The sequence below is a fragment of the Myotis lucifugus genome, unplaced genomic scaffold (genome assembly GCF_000147115.1).
Source record: "Myotis lucifugus unplaced genomic scaffold, Myoluc2.0 scaffold_608, whole genome shotgun sequence".
Classification (NCBI taxonomy): Eukaryota; Metazoa; Chordata; class Mammalia; order Chiroptera; family Vespertilionidae; genus Myotis; species Myotis lucifugus.
The window spans coordinates 336,384-352,681 of NW_005871656.1; the positions used below are offsets into that span (position 1 = coordinate 336,384).

Below are 16,298 nucleotides of genomic sequence, written 5' to 3' on the forward strand. Positions count from 1 at the left end.
GCCGGTGGCCTCAGGCGGGAGGCCTGACCAGGGCTCAGGCTAGAGATGCTAGGTTTGGGGACAACACTCAGAATGGTGCTTCACTTCCCTGGGTCTGGGGGGAGAGCGGGGGAGGGCTTGCTGGGCCAGAGACATCTCGATCCTATGGGCTGGCCCCACCTGGAGCCAGGCAGCCCTGGGCTTGTCCCCAAGACCCCAGCCACTGGGGCGGGGCCAGGGGCAACTTGCCTTGGGTCCTGGGAATCCGATGGGTCCTTCAATGCCTGGGTCCCCCTGTGGGAAAAGAATAGAGGGTCGTGGGTGTAACCTCAGCCTGGAGAGCAGGAGCTGCTGCAGCGGGTGGGGGGGCACTTACCTGCCGGCCCTTCTGTCCAGGCTCTCCAGGCTCCCCCATGTTGCCCTTGGCGCCCTGCAAGCAGACAACACAAAAGGGGTAAACCAAGGCAGGGAGGGGCAGGGTGGGGCACTAGGGACCCTGTCACTGGCTCAGGGTTAGAGTGACTTGGCTGCTGGTCCCACCCAGGTGACAACGGCAATGCCGCGGGGACGTCGTAGAGTAGGGCCAGCTGCCCCTGAGAACCCTGGCCTGTCAGACCAGGGCCTGTTTTGATCCTGTTTCTCTGAGCCTGACGGACAGCCCCGGGGTGGGGCACCCGCCAGGCCTCTGCAGCGGTGACACCGGCCCAGGCGGCACCCACCCTCGAGGGCACATTGCTCAAGACACCAACTTGATTACTTTATAAGAGTATTTTAATGGCAAATCTTCACTTAAAAAGTATCCCTACTCTTCTCAAAATGCCATTTAAAAGGAAGTAGATAAAAATGGAATTTTAGTTCCTTCCGGGTCAGAAGTGTTGAGCCTATGGAGGTTTAGTTGGCCCTGAATTCATAGTTCAAGAGGGGGCGGGGGCTTCCTGGCAGGGCAGACCCCAGGGTGGTCTGGGTAGCTTACCTTTTGTCCGCGGTAGCCCTTGGGGCCAGGGGGCCCGGGGATCTCCAGACAGCTCACCTTGTAGCACTGAAACAAGAAGGAAGTGAGGCCAGAATGATGGGTCCCAGTTGAGAGGGAGGGAGAGATGGAGGGAGGATACTGCCCAGGTCCCCGGCCTGCTGGGGGTGGGCCGTCCGAGCACGGGGCTGGATGAAGGACCAGGCTCAGGAGGTGCCCGTCAGGGTGGGGCTCTACATAGGCTCTAGTCAAGTTTTGGAAACCGAGGCTGGGTTGAGCAATGACTGACAGTAGCAAGGACTCAATAGCGGTTGGCTAGGCTAATAGTCCTTGTGCCTGTGTGTGACCCCACTGTGCTGTGAGCAGCTTTCTAGGGGAGGGTGTGCTTGTAGGAGCCCAGCTGAGTGGGAAGCACTCCTTCCTGGGCTGTGAGCTGGGATGCACAGGAGCGGGGCCATGTCAGGGACCCAGGGCTGCAGATCCTGCGCTGGGCACCCAACCGCCGCCCATCTTCTCTTGGACTGGCTCAGGTGCACAGAGCCCGTCAGTCCAGAGAGCCACCCTCAAACTCAACGCTCAACTTGGCGTGTGCTAAGTGGGTGATCCTAATGCTGATCTCCTGGGTTTAAACAGCCTGGTTCAGGTCAGAAGCCCCTGGCCCCAAACTCAAGAGTCTCAGGCCCTACGTGGAGCAGAGGGGTCTCTCTCCCTGCCTCCGGGGAGTGCCAGGGAGCTGGCAAGGCGAGGCGTGTGATCTTTGCTGGGTCAGCGCCTCAGAGGCCCCAGGGCACACCCGGCGGGGCTGGCATGGACAGAAATGCCTCTCACCTCTCCATAGGCCTCATGTTTCTGCAGAAAAGACAGAGAGAAACCCTGGTTAGCCACGAGCTGGCGATCGGGCAGCTCCGCATCCAGCAGAGAACGCGGGACATCGGAGCAGGCAGGGCCCTGACCAGAGCTCACCCCCTTCACTCACCAAGGGGGTCGCTGATGCCCAGTGACCAGGTCCCAGGGCTCTGCACCTCACTCCCCACCCCACACCCAGTGGGTGGACCGTGGCCCTGGGAGGAGGGGGCGCTGCAGTCGCTCACCATGACCTTGATGATGCGGTTGATGGTGTCCTGGTCGATCTCGGCGGAGTCGGGCAGCATGGTGGCGTAGTTGCTGCGGTAGAGCTCCTGGGGCGTGCTGGCGATTTCCCGCAGGCCCTGCTCGTTCAGGTTCTTGTTGGGGGCCACGGCGAAGAGCCGGATGCCCTCCTCGCGGGCCCGCTCAGCCTGCATCTTGATGCCACCGCAGGGGCTGCCGGTGACGTGGCCGTCGGTGATGACCACCGCGAAGTTGACCGCGCCGTTGCTCCTGTGCTGCCGGATCTCCCGGGTCATGTTAGCCAGCGCGCAGTCGGTGAACGTGCCACGGCGGAAGGAGCGGATGCTCTGCAGGCCCTTGGTGAAGGAGGCCCTGTCGCTGCCCGGCGGGCTGAACACCTCCACCTGGTCGGAGAAGTGCAGGCCGCCGTAGCGCCAGCTCAGGGCCACCTGGCCGAGGTACAGCTCGTCCTGCAGTTGGCTGATGAACTGCGGCACGAACTGCTGCATGTGGTAGAGCAGGCTGTCGGTGGGGGACTGCATGGTGACGCTCTCCGAGGTGTCCAGCACAAAGTACACGTTGACCGGGCAGTCGGCTTTCTCTGGGGGACACAGGAGGAGTCAGGGGGCTGCACACGGAGGGCCTGCGGTGAGCCATCCTGGGGCTCTGTGCACACGGGTGGTCCTGGGCTCTGCCCCCCGCCGGCCTCACCGGCACGCTGGGCCCCGGCTCCCCACCGGCCGTCCCTGCTGCCCGCTTTGGTCACCCGGGAGCCCCGGCCCCTGCGGCTGTACCTGGGCAGCTGCCTCTCTCCGATGTGTCGGGTGCGATGACCTCCTGCTGCTGGGCGCGCAGGGTCCCCAGGAGGCCCCAGAGCAGGAGGACGGAGCGGGAGCCTCGGAGCATCTTGGCAGCACCCGTGGGTGGTCCCTGACGTCCTGCAACAGGGAAGAGCGGCCGCTGCAGACAGAGGCCCGTGCATGGGTCTGGGAGCCCCTCCTGGTCCCGACGGTGGGGGTGGCACACACCGAGGGTCAGCCAGCACCTGGGCTAAGGGGCCCTGGATGGGCCACAAGCATTGAGTGGGCACAGAGACCGCGAGGTTTGGGCTCTGTTCGGGGTGCGATTAGCACGTTCGCCGCTGTCCCTGCCCTGGAGCCTCCATCGGAAGACAGCCCGATTCTTGGGAACTGAAAGCATCGTGAGGACCCTGGGGAGGGTGCTGGGGGCAGGGCAGAGGGGTCAGCTGGGGGTGGCCGGGAGGAAGGGCAGCAGGGGAGGGGTGACTGAGGTCCAGGCTGGGGTGGGGACGGGCCTTGGTACTTGATTCCTATTTGTCCAAATGACCCCACACTGACTGGTTAGGGCAGTGATGGCGAACCTATGACACGCGTGTCAGAGGTGACACGCGAACTCATTTTTTTTGGTTGATTTTTCTTTGTTAAATGGCATTTAAATATATAAAATAAATATCAAAAATATAAGTCTTTGTTTTACTATGGTTGCAAATATCAAAAAATTTCTATCTGTGACACGGCACCAGAGTTAAGTTAGGGTTTTTCAAAATGCTGACACGCCGAGCTCAAAAGGTTCGCCATCACTGGGTTAGGGAGAAAGGCCTGGGGGTGGGATAGAGGGGCTGGCAGGCAGTGGGTGCCCGGGACTGGGGACCTCCCCAGAGCCAATGGCTGTGCCCCGGCAGGTGTTCACGGATCTGTTTCCCCGTCGCTTGCTGCTCCCTGTGCCCGGGCCCATCCTGCGGCCACACAGGCAGGGAGAGGCCCTGGAGGCTGGGCGGGCTGGCTGGGCGTAGGGACCAGATGTGAGAGGAATGAGAACGCTCTGTGGGGAGGTGGGGAAGGGGCTCGGCTCAGATGTTCTGGTGGAGACCCCTGCAACCTGGTTCACATCCCACCCCCCTCCCCCAAGCTGCCTCTCAAAGCCCCCAGACCGCAGGCAGGCCCAAAGAAGATGTGGCCTTGCCAGGAACTCGGGGTCCTGCTGGGGGGCAGCACTAGCTGGCTGGGCCCTCGTAGGGCTGGGGTGTGAGGCGGTGCCTGGAGAGCTTTGGGGGAGACAGGCATCAGGGCACTTTAGCGCAGTTAGGGGCATCACTGCTGCGGGAACCTCTTATGTTTGAGAGGAGGTGGATGGGGGAGGGGGGCAGGTGTTACTACACCTGGGTTTACGGTGAGAGGGGCTAGTCCTGGCATAGTTAGGGGTGAACAGGACATGACCCTGCCTCCCTGACATGGGGACATGGTTAGGACAAGAGACCGTGACCCTGCAAGTAATGGCTGTGACCCAGTATGTAGGCTTTGACAGTTGCCGAGATCAAAGCAAGCTCAGTGGAAGCACCAGGGAATCCAGGAGGGCTTCCTGCAGGAGGTGACAGATGTGCCAGACAGAAAGCCAGCCACAGGAAGGGAGCTCCGGCCCACGCAGAGGCTGGTTCAAGAGGAGGGCGGAGACAACACGGTGAGATGGGGCTGAGAAGGTAGCGTGAGTGGCAGGCCAGGGCCCTGAAGAACCTGGAAGCCACAGGGAGTTGGGCTGGGACAGTCAGAGCCAACGGGTCCAGAGACATCAACCACTGGTAATGGCCACTATGGGACCTTAGTCAGGGAGGCCACTCACAGCTGAACACCGGATGTGGGCCCAGCTCTGTCCTCCACCACCCTTCACCCTGCTGCCCCCATCGGGGAGAGACCCAGTAGGAGTGCCGTGATCCATCTACTACAGGTGGGGGAGGAGAGAACCTAGGGGCCAGAAAGATGGCACCCGGATTGGCCCTGCTCCCCTCGCCCCCAACACAACACACACACACACACACACACACACACACACACACACACACACACCCCACATACACATCACACACTTAATAAATTAAAAGAGGCCCACATAATAAAGTGTACTCGTAGAAAATCTTACTCTTTGCTCTAACTCAAAGAAAGAAATTTTCATTACAATAAAATTGTAAGGAAAACTTTCAAAAATATTTACATAGGGAAGAACACAATAGCAATGACAAAATACAGGAAACACCTAAAGGGAAAAATAATTTTGTCTCTGTGGGAGACAGCTTCCACGGTGGCCCCAATTATTCTTGCCTCCTGGTATCCATGTCCTTACCAAGTCCTCCCACACACTGAATCATCGCCGGCCTGTATGACCGACAGAATAACCTGGAAGAGATGGTGTGTGACATCCAACACTAGGTCATCGAAGATCCTGTGGCTTTTGCCCGGTTCTCTTGGATCGCTGGCTAAAGGGGGAGCCAGCTGAACGGGAACCCTCTCAAGCAGCCTTCGCAGAAGCCCCGAGGGAGGAACGGAGGCTTCCAGCCAACAGCCGGGGAAGTGAGCGGTCTTAGAAGCAGGTCCTTATTTCAGTCAAGACTTCAGATGACCTCATCCCTGGCCAACTGCACCTCATCAGGGCTCCCGAGCTAGACTCACCCGGCCAAGCCACTCCTAAATTCATAAGCTGAATAAATTACAGGATAGTAAATGCGTATTGTGTTAAATCCCTAAGTTTTGAGGTAACTTATTATGTGGCAATAGATAACTAATAGAGGCATCAAACTTTTCTCCACTGCATTGCAGACAGAAGACAATGAAATGATAACCTCAAAATTTTGAGAAAAATGCAATGAACCGACAATGTCTTCCCAGTCAACTTATCTCTCATGCACAAGAATGAAAGTCTCAGGGGAAAACGGGCTCAGATCTATGACACCTATATACCATTGCTTAAAAAATTCTGCAAGGAATTTCCGTAGATAACAGAGAAATAAATAAAAAAAAGAGCAAAGAAACTTGAGAAATACCATCAAATGTAGAAAATGAAGGGTAAAAGAGTCAGGAAGCATAACATTACATGCCAGAAATATTACATAGATTAGTTGGACAATAAATATGAATGGTTTAAACTCTCCTGTTAAAGATAAACATTCCTAAGTTGGGTCAAAAAATGAAACCTATCCCAATGAGGTTAAGAAAGTCACACTTTAAACATGTCAGATGGTGCAAAGACGTGGGGAGAGGTGGATGCCAATAAAAAGAGAGGGGCAGTGTTGTGTTTGAGACTAGGTAGAATTTAAGACGGAAGAATGAAGGATGGGGCCAAGGAACAGAAAAAGGCTGCAGACTAGTTATAAATCTTTATTTACTAAATTTCATAAAATAAAATTGTATAAAGGAAAATCTGAAAATTTGAATAAAAAACAAACAAGCTGAAATCATGGTAGAAGATTGATTCATCTTTTTAAGTCATTGACAGATCACATAAACAAAAAATAGAGAATCTGAATTCATGTTTTATAAAACTTTGATAGTAATAAATATGGCATATACATATATTTTAAACATAAAGGATTTAGATAATAATAAAACACATACATATTATATATTTATGTCTTTGAAACCTATAAGAAGGGAATACATATTCTTTAAAAATTTTTATAAAATTTGATCCTAGAGTATGCCACAAAGAAAGCTTAAATTTAGTTTTTTTTAAAAAATGGAAATTATATGGACAAATTCTCTGAGTTACAATGTAAAACCAGTCACTATTAAGGCACAGAAAAAAATCAAAGCACCTGGAAATTAAAAAACTCTCTCTTGTAAAAACTACACAGAAATTTGTGACAATGAGAACGTTACATATGAAAACAATCATGAGAAGGCCAAAGCTCTAATCAAAGGAAAATATATAGCTTTAGATACTTTATGTTATTAAATATGAATTTAGTGACAAGTTAGGAATACAGTTGAAGTAACTAGGGACAAAGAAAATTAACCATCTTAGGAAAGAGACGGGGGGGGGGGGAGCAATTGATTAAAAGAGAGTAAAATAAATATATCTCAGAGTTGATTCTTTTAAAAGACCAACAAAATAGGAATTTTTTTAGCAAGACTAATCATAAGTACAAATGAAGAAATATATAAATTTAAGAATAAATAAAATAATACGATATATGAGGACAGTTTTAGTGGCTGTTTGTTTTCAAGAGCACATACCACATGCAGCTCTAGGCTAATAAATGTGAAAGCCCATTTTCTGGAAGGATCTCTTACTCTTTGAGATAGTATGGAGGGACCTGGAGGGTACGATGCTATGTGAAATAAGCCAGTCAGAAAAAGACAAGTATCACATAATCTCACTTATATGTGGAATCTAATAAAGAAAAAAACTGATGAACAAAACAGATCCAGAGACATTGAAACATGCAACAGACTGATGTATTTTAGAAGCAGGGAGGGAAGGGAAGAGATTAAACAAAAAACTTATATGCATAGCCCATGGACAAACAATAGAGCAGGAAAGGCCTGGGGAGAGGGTGGGAGCAGGGTAGAGACGGTCAACTTGAAAAAAAACAGGGACATTTGTAATGTTTTAAAAAATAAAGTTAAAAAAAGAATATCAGTTATTTCTAACTAAATTTAAAATTGGATGAAAAATTTGATTAAAATCTTCAAGAAAAGTAATGTTTTAAAAAATAAAGTTAAAAAAAGAATATCAGTTATTTCTAACTAAATTTAAAATTGAATGAAAAATTTGATTAAAATCTTCAAGAAAAGTTTTTGCTTTTTTGTTGATATATGTAGACAAAAATATATCTAAGATTCACCTGGAAGCATAAGTAAAAGTAGCTCAGAAACATAAAAAATAAAGGGTGATGAGAAAACATGTTATCAAGTACAAATGATACAATAAAATTACAGTAATTAAGCATTTGTGGTTTTGGTGCTGGAATGGAGCAACAGACCACACAGCAATGGGCATAGCAACGTACACAAATAGAGAAAAGGAGGTGGTGGCAGGGCTGGGACAAGGGTTCACGCTGTGAGTAGAAATAAAGGTAATCCTATCTCACACAGGGAACCCAAATAAATCTCTGGAGAAGTAACTGAGTGCAAAACATGGACCAAAGGTCCTTGAAGAAAATAGAAAGGATGAAATGACAATGAAATGTCTTCTATGGTTACTCTCCATCAGACACTATGCTGCATCATTTATTTTTTATTAATTTTTGTTAATCCTCACCAGAGGATATTTTTCCATTGATTTTTTAAAGAGAGAGTAGAAAGGAGGGGAAGAGACACAGAGAGAGAAACATTGATGTGAGAGAGATTCATTGATTGGTTGCCTCTTGCACGCACCTCGACCAGGACAGGGATAGAACCTGCAACCGAGGTATGTGCCCTTGACAGGGAATCAAACCCGGGACCCTTCATCCACTGAGCCAAACTGGCCAGGGCTGTGCTACATCATTTAGCACTTAAAACAGTCCTCAGACATAGGTACTATTATACCATTTCATAGCCAAGGACACTGAGAGTAAGTGTACGTAACTTGTGCAAGGTGTTCAGCTAATAGCTGAGGTCCAAATCCAGTAGGGACTTCACTATGGATTCCACAGAAATGGAAAAGGTTGTAAGACAGTATTATAAGCAACTGTAACCTAGATAAAATGGACAAATTCTGAGAAACACAAAACCTCTGAAGACCAAACCATGAAGAAATAGATATTCTGAGCTGATCTATAAGTAGTAAGGATATTGAGTCAGTAATTGAAAATCTCCTGACAAAGAAAAGCCCTGGACATGATGGCTTCACTGGTGAATTCTACCAAACATTTAAAGAAAAACTAACACCAATACTCCTCAAACTTTCCCCTTTCAATTCACCAAACTACAATTGAAGAGGAGGGAATACTCCCTAAGTCATTCCATGAGGCCAACATTATCCTTATACTAAAGCCAGACAAAGACACTACAAGAAAAGAAAACTACAAACCAATATCCCTTGTGAACATTGGTACTAAAATCCTCAACAAAATATTAGCAAACAGAATTCAGCAGGATAGTAAAAGTGTTTAAAACCATGACCAAGTGGGATTTATTTCTGGAATGCAAGGATGGTTCAACATATAAAAATCTATCAATGTAATACATCACATTAACAGAACAAAGGAAAAAAATCCTCATAATCATCTCAATTGACACACACACAAAAAACTTTTGATAAAATTCAACACCCTTTTATGATAAAAACACTCAACAAACTAAAAATAGATGGAAACTACCTCAGTGTAAGAAAAACCATAAATGAAAATTCCATAACAAACATACTCAATGGTGAGAGGCTGAAAGCTTCTCCTCTATGATCAGGAACAAGGCAAAGATGTCCACTTTTGTCACTTCTACTCAACATAGTATTAGAAGTCCTACCCAGAACAGTTAGGCAAGAAAAAGAAATAAAAAGCATTCAAATTGCAAGGATGAGATAAAATAATCTGTTTACAGATGTTATGATCTTACATGTAGAAAACCCTAAAGATCCCATAAAAAGAAACTTAGAATAAATAAATTCAGCAAAGTAGCAGGATACAAAGTCAACACTCAACAATCAGTTGCAGTTTTGTGCACTAACAATAAACAATGTAAAAAGCAAATTAAGAAAACAATTCCATTTACATTAGCATCAAAAGAATAAAATACTTAGGAATTATCTTTATCCAGGAGGTGAAATACTTATTCACTGGAAACTATAAAACATTCTGAGAGACATAGATAAATGGAAAGATATTCCACATTCATGGATTAGAAGACTTAATATTAATATGTCAATACTACCAAAGTGATTTAAAGATTTATTGCAATCTTCACCAAAATGTCAATGTTGATTTTTACAGAAATAGAAAAATCCATTCTAAAATACATAAGGAATTTCAAGAGACCTCAAAGAACACAAACAATCCTAAAAGACAAGAACAATGCTGAAGAACTCACACTTTCTGACTTCAAAACTTACTATAAAGCTATGATAATCAAAATAGTGTGGTAATGGCATAAAGATAGATAACAGACCAATGGAACATAATAGGGAGTCCAGAAATAACCCTCAGATATATAGTGAAATGGTTTTCAGCAAGGATGTCATGACCATTCAATGGGGAAAAAGACAGTTTTTCAACAAATAGTGCTGGGAAAACTGGATATCCACATGCAAACGAATGAAGGTGGAATCTTACCTAACACCATACATAAAAATGAACTCAAAATGGTCCTGGCCTAATGTAAAATCTAAATCTATAAAAATTTAGAAGAAAACATAGGGCAAAATCTTCACAACATTAGATTTGGCATTGACTTCTAGGATATGACACAAAGAGCACAAGCAACTAAAAAGACAAATTGGACTTCATAAAAATTAAAAAGAAAATTGTGACTCAAAAAGCAACCTACAGAATAGGAAATAATATTTGCAAATAATTTTTTCTGATAAGGGATTAGTATCCATAATATAGAGAACTAAAAATCAATGACAAGAAAACCCAAACAACACAATTCAAAAATGGGCTAAGGACTTAAAATAGACATTTCTTTAAAGAAGAATTATAAATGGCCCATAAGCACACAAAAAGATGCTCAACATTACTAATTAGGGAAACGCAAATCAAAATTATGAGATACCATATCACACTCATTAGGATGGCTGCTATAAAAAAACAACAACCCAGAAAATAAAAAGTGTTGAGGAGAATTCAGAGATACTGGGATTGTTTGGAGGGAATGTAAAATGGTAGAGCTGTTGTAGAAAACAGTATGGTGGTTCCTTAAAAAAATAAAAGTGGATTTACCATATGATCCAGCAATTCCACTTCTGGGTATATACTCAAAAGAATTCAGAGCAGGGTCTCAAAGAGATATATGTACACCCATATTCATAGCAGCACTATGCACAATGGGTAAAACATGGAAGCAACATGAGTGTCCATTGATGGATGAATGGATAAGTATAATATGGTTTATACATACAATGAAATATTATTCAGCCTTAAAAGGGAAGGAAATTCTGACACACACTACAACATGGATAAACCTCAAGGAAATTATACTAATAAAACAAGCCAGTCACAAAAAGACAAATACTGTAAGACTCCAATTACATGAGATACTTAGTATCAGAGAGCCAGGAGGTAGAATGGTGGCTGCCAGGGGCTGGGGGAGAGAATGGGGAGTTACTAGTAAGTGTTTCATGGGGACAGATTTCAGTTTTGTGAAATGAAAAGAATTGTGGAGATCCAGGTGGTGATGGGCACAACAGTATGAATATACTTCATACCACCTACACTAATAAAAAAGAAACATGCAAATTGGTGTCACTCTGATACACCCACAAGCCACGCCCACCAGACAATCAGGAACAAGCATGCAAATTAATCTAACCAAGATGGCGGCGGCCACAGAGCTGGAGCGAGCAGGAGGCTTGGGTTGGCCCCAGCGATGGAAGAAGCCAAGCTTCCACCTGCCCTGTCCAGCCCTGGCCTCCACTCACAGCTACAAAGTTTCAATTATAAAAGATAAATAAATCCCAGATACCTGCTTCCCTCCGCTCAAGGAGGTGCTGAAGAAAAAAAGAAAAAAAGGAGGGGCTGGGAGCTTGGGTCACCGGGGGCTGTGGCCAGCCTGCAAACAGCCATCAGCCCCTCACCCAGGCTGGCCACACCCCCCCAGCGGGGACCCTCACCCCATGGGGGCGTGGCTGGCCTGCAAATCACCACAGGCCCCTTGCCCAGGCCACCCCACGCCTCAAGGGAACCCCCACCCTGATCCGGGACACTCTTCAGGGCAAACCAGCTGGCCCCCACCCGTGCACCATGGCTCTATTCTATCTAATAATAGACAAACATGGTAATTGACTGTACCTTCGCTATGCCTCCCATTGGCTAATCAGTGTGATATGCAAATTAACCACCAACAAAGATGGCGGCTAATTTGCATACTGCAGGCAGGGCGGGCCAGCGCAAGCCGCCATCCGGGCCCCCATGTGCCACCTAAGCCCCACCCCCATTCGGGACCCCCATCTGCGGCCCTGGGCGGCGGGGCTTGGGTGGTGTGATCGGCCCGAGGAAGCCCTATTCTTGCAGGAATCTTCCTGCAATGGGCTTCTAGTCTATATTAATAAAAGAGTAATATGCTAATTAGACTGGGAGACCTTCCAGGAGACCTTCTGAACGTTCTTCTGGACAAAGCCATGGTGACGGGGCTGAGGTAGAGGTGGTTAGAGGCCAAGAGGGGAGGGCAGTTGTGGATGATCAGGCTGGTGGGGGGCGGGGCCGTTGGGGGTAAGCAGACCAGCAGGGGGGCCAGTTGGGGGCAAGCAGGCCATCAGTGGGGGTCAGTTGGAGGTGATCAGGATAGCGAGGGGGTCCAGTTTGGAGTGAGCAGGCCAGCAGGGGGGCAGTTGGGGGTGAGTAGGCTGGCAGGGGAGGCAGTTGGAGGTGATCATGCTGGTGGGGGGCATTTGGGGGCAAGCAGGCCGGCAGCGGGGGGCAGTTGGGGGCGAGCAGGCCGGCAGGCAGAGTGGTTAGGGGCAATCAGGCAGGCAGGCAGGCAGGCAGGTGAGCGGTTAGGAGCCAGCAGTCCTGGATTGCGAGAGGGATGTCCAACTGCTGGTTTAGGCCTGACCCCTGTAAACCGGCAGTAGGACATCCTTCGAGGGGTCTCAGATTGGAGAGGGTGCAGGCCGGGCTGAGGAACACCCCCTCCCCTGTGCACGAATTTTGTGCACTGGGCCACTAGTTGAACTATATATACACTCACAATGGTTAAGATAGTAAATTTTATGTTATGTGTATTTTACAATTTTTAAAAATTGGGGGGAGAAAAGTGCTTACATATTAGTAAAAATAAGCACCCATGAGACAAATGGGGAAATCATAACCTGGCAAATAACAACACTACAAACAGTCAGTGATCAAAAATGTTGAACCACACAAAAACCAAGAACTCACGCAAACCAACAAGACGCCATTCCTCATCCATGAAATTGGCAAATAAGAAAAAAGACAGCCCATCGTCTGTACCTGAGGACGGACACCCGGGTCCTTCTCCACTTCTCTGGTGGGCATCTGACAACCACCCTGAAAGCCTTGACACCTTTCAGAAGTTTTGGCTCAGACCCTGCTCTACTGGGAGTAGAGACCCCTTACAGCTGGGGCCCCCACCCTCTGCCTGCTCATCACAGTGTCTGCAATACACCACCACGAGGCTGGTGTGGCGTGGGTGCTGACATGTTTTAGGTCCTGGCGGGTCTGTGGAGGATGTTGCTTTAGGATATGGCCTGAACCCAACGTGTGCCCCTTGGAGGGGTCCCCCCAACCCCCTGCCAGGGCCTGTTCACTGAGCAGATGAATCCTGCTTTGTATAAATGTGCAGAAGGAGCCACAAGAGAGACCGACCCATTGAAATGTGGGCTGTGTTTAAAACAATCCTAAGAGCTATTTTCTCCCCGCCAGCATTACAAAGTCTTTTGTGGCTGTAAACTTGACCTACCTACACCCCATGCGCCTGGAGACCCCTAGCAGCCCCACAGGTAAAAGTACTATCAATCCTGACCTCATCACACAGATGAGAAACGGGATGCTGCGGAGTGTGGGCGCGGCTCCCTCCCCAACAGAGCCCACCGAGCTGGCTGGCGATGCAGAGTCGCCATTGGGCGTGGGCGTGCACGGCCCAGTGCAGGGGCCTGCACCCCACCGGACCAGGTGGCCCAGTGGACCACGCCCGACTTTGCCCCTGGACATTGCCTTCCCTGTGGCTTCCCCTGCAGACGAGCCCAACAATTGCCCCGACCAGCTGTGGTCTTCCCGGGCCTCCCAGGTCACTTTCAACAGCACAGCATGGCAGCTTTAAGAGGCCTATGAAACGCAGGTCCAGCCAAGGGGACACACCTGGGCCCCGGGTGCCCAGCCCCTCCAGTCTGGCCAGGAGGTTCTGAGTCACGTACGCCCGGGCCCAGCCCCACTTTCCTTTCTCTGAATGACTGAGGCGAGGCAGACAACTTCTCTCCTGGAGCCCTACATGCCCGGCCCCCGCCTCCTGGCCGTGGATGTTAAGCAGATGTAAGATGGCCTCCTGGTCAGAACGGTATTGAAAGGAAAAAACGAGGGAAATCTGTGGATCTCAAGCCTCCTTCTCTTTGGCGTCCATCTAAACGTGCAGTTCCCCTCCGCTGGGACAGCGGCTTAGAGCAGGGGTGTGGGCGCGGGAGCCTGCAGTCTCTTCGCTGGGTACAGGGCCCATACTGCGGGTGGGCACTGGGCGGAGAGGTGGGAACACCTGAGCCGCCACATCCTGCCGTTTTGTGTAGTTACTATGTAACTAGGGTCCGTAGGCCTCCCAGAGGTTGACCCCCCCCCCCCGCCCCTTGCCCTGAGGGTGCTGGGCTCCTGGAGTTCTGCTGGATGGGTGGGGTGAGGAGTGCTGAGTGGGACAGGGCCCCACCCAGCATGGGAAGCCACCACAGGTGAGATCAGCTGGGCTCCCACCTCACTCCCTGCTGCAACCACTCAGCCCCCTGCTTGTCTCCCCAGCAGACTTTGAGGGGGGAGGCAGGGGTGTAGAGGGCACCTCCAGCCTCAGACGAATGGGGGGGAAGGCTGGGTTGTTGCTGATACTGAGGTTGGGGGTGTGTGACCTGTCCCCACTCCCCGCCCTGTTTCTACCCTTGGGGTATCTAAGACCCCAGCCTCCCCTGTTTCTCCCCTTCCCCCTTCCCTTCCCCCTCCCCCCTCCCCCTTCCCCCCAGATCATACTATCGGGGCCATTCTTTCCAGGAGGAGTGCCCTCTCCCTCAGCCCAGGGGAGAGGGGCCAGCACCCCGGGAGACCCTGTGCCCAGTTCCACACAAAGGGGAGTCTTCCCAGGGGTGACTGGGCTGAATCCCTCTGAAGGTGTCCTCCAGGCCACAGATAACCCAGAGGTCCCAGGGCTCCGGGTCTGACTGCGGACGCTGAGCCCCTCCAGCTACTCGGTAACTTGTGGAGGGAGGGGGTGAGGCCCCAGCAGACAGCCCGAACTGCAGCATCTCAGCAGGGGACCAGGAATAGGGAGGAAGCCCCATTCCCCGAAGAGGCCAAAGTGGGGACAGTCCAAACTCGGCACCGCCTGGCCCCACTGCCGAGGCAGCCAAGGCGTGGACGTGAGGAACTGTGATCCAAGACCCAGTGGTTGAAATGGGGCCGCGAAGGGGGGCCATTACCGCGGGGAGAGCTGTCGGGGCGCGGCCCGGGAGAGCCCACCCGGGGCGCCCGCGGACCGGGACCGGGTCCTCCGCGTCCCGCACGGTCCTGTCCCGTCCAGCAGGACTTGCCAACCGGCAGGACGCGGCTCCAGGCGGGCTGTCCGGGCTCCGGGGCCGGACCACAGGTCCCACTTCGTGGGTCCCGGGGCCAGGGTCGAGGGGCGCTTACCTGACCCCGAGCGCGCGGGGCGCCCTCGCTGTGCACGTCCGAGGATCAGGTCCTGGCCGCGGAGAGCCGCGCCGAGTGGGCAGGAGGGAGGGGACGCGGGAGGGGCCGCCGTCTTTATACCACCCCGCCCCCTCCCAGCCCGCCCCCGGAGCGCGGCCACGGGGAGGCGCTGCGGCCCCGCGGATGGGCTGGTGGGGGGACGGGCGGCGGGGGGACAAAAGGGAGAATCCGGGAGGCCAAAGGCAGTGGGAGCGGGAGAGCCACCCCCAGCCCGACGCGGCGAGGGTGGGGCGCTGCCACTTCTCCAGAAACAGTCGTGGGCGCAGTCAGAGCCCCCCCGCCCCCCGCATCCGTCCGCCCTGCTGCCCCCACCCGCTTCCCTGCCGTTCACTGGGGCTTGGGGATTGGGGACCACACCCTGCACCGAGGGCCAAGGGCCGAGGGCCGAGGAGGGGAGACCAGCACTTCCCCTCGAAGAAGCTGCGTCCCCCAGCTCAGTTTCCCGCCCCACCCCCTGTCGGTGTCCCCCAGCTCAGTGCCCCCTGCTCAGTGCCCCCAGCTCAGTGCCCCCTGCTCAGTGTCCCCTGATCAGGCACAGCGGGGTTCCAGCCTTTCTCTGTCTGGGGACAGCTCCTGCAAGGACACCAATCAAAATCAGAACCCATGCCCTTGCACAGAGGGTGACAAGGGCAGGTTAGAGGGCAGGGCTGGCTGGGAGAGGCCAGGGCAACCAGGACAGCCAAAGCATCAGGTTGCGCTGGGTGGGGAGTGAGGACTCTCTTCCTTGCAAAACCCCCACAGGTACCCTTGGCGCTGGGCTCTGAGGCCACGGTGATGTCCTACCTGAGAGGAGTCTGGGAGAGGAGTCTGGCAAGGCCTTGGTGGAGCGGGAGGCCCCCCGGACCAGGGCTTCTCTTTGAGCTGGGATGTTGGCGGGACTGGGGGCTCGGTGCCTGGGCTGTGGGACAGGCCACATCACCGCCATCCTTGGGG

At 51.2% G+C, this 16,298-nt stretch overlaps 1 protein-coding gene across 1 annotated transcript in view; it reads right to left on the minus strand.

Moving 5' to 3' along the window:
* The window catches only part of COL6A2 (collagen type VI alpha 2 chain), a 30,259-nt gene extending 14,854 nt beyond the window's left edge, over positions 1 to 15,405 (minus strand). The window contains exons 1-7 of the mRNA XM_023745968.1: positions 15,306 to 15,405; positions 2,833 to 2,976; positions 2,041 to 2,639; positions 1,778 to 1,798; positions 953 to 1,018; positions 356 to 409; positions 227 to 273 (exon numbers count right to left, since the gene is read on the minus strand). Of these exons, the coding sequence (XP_023601736.1) occupies positions 227 to 273; positions 356 to 409; positions 953 to 1,018; positions 1,778 to 1,798; positions 2,041 to 2,639; positions 2,833 to 2,944 (899 nt within the window). The 5' untranslated portion in view covers positions 2,945 to 2,976; positions 15,306 to 15,405. The remainder of the gene's footprint in view (positions 1 to 226; positions 274 to 355; positions 410 to 952; positions 1,019 to 1,777; positions 1,799 to 2,040; positions 2,640 to 2,832; positions 2,977 to 15,305) is intronic.
* Positions 15,406 to 16,298: the final 893 nt, after the last annotated feature.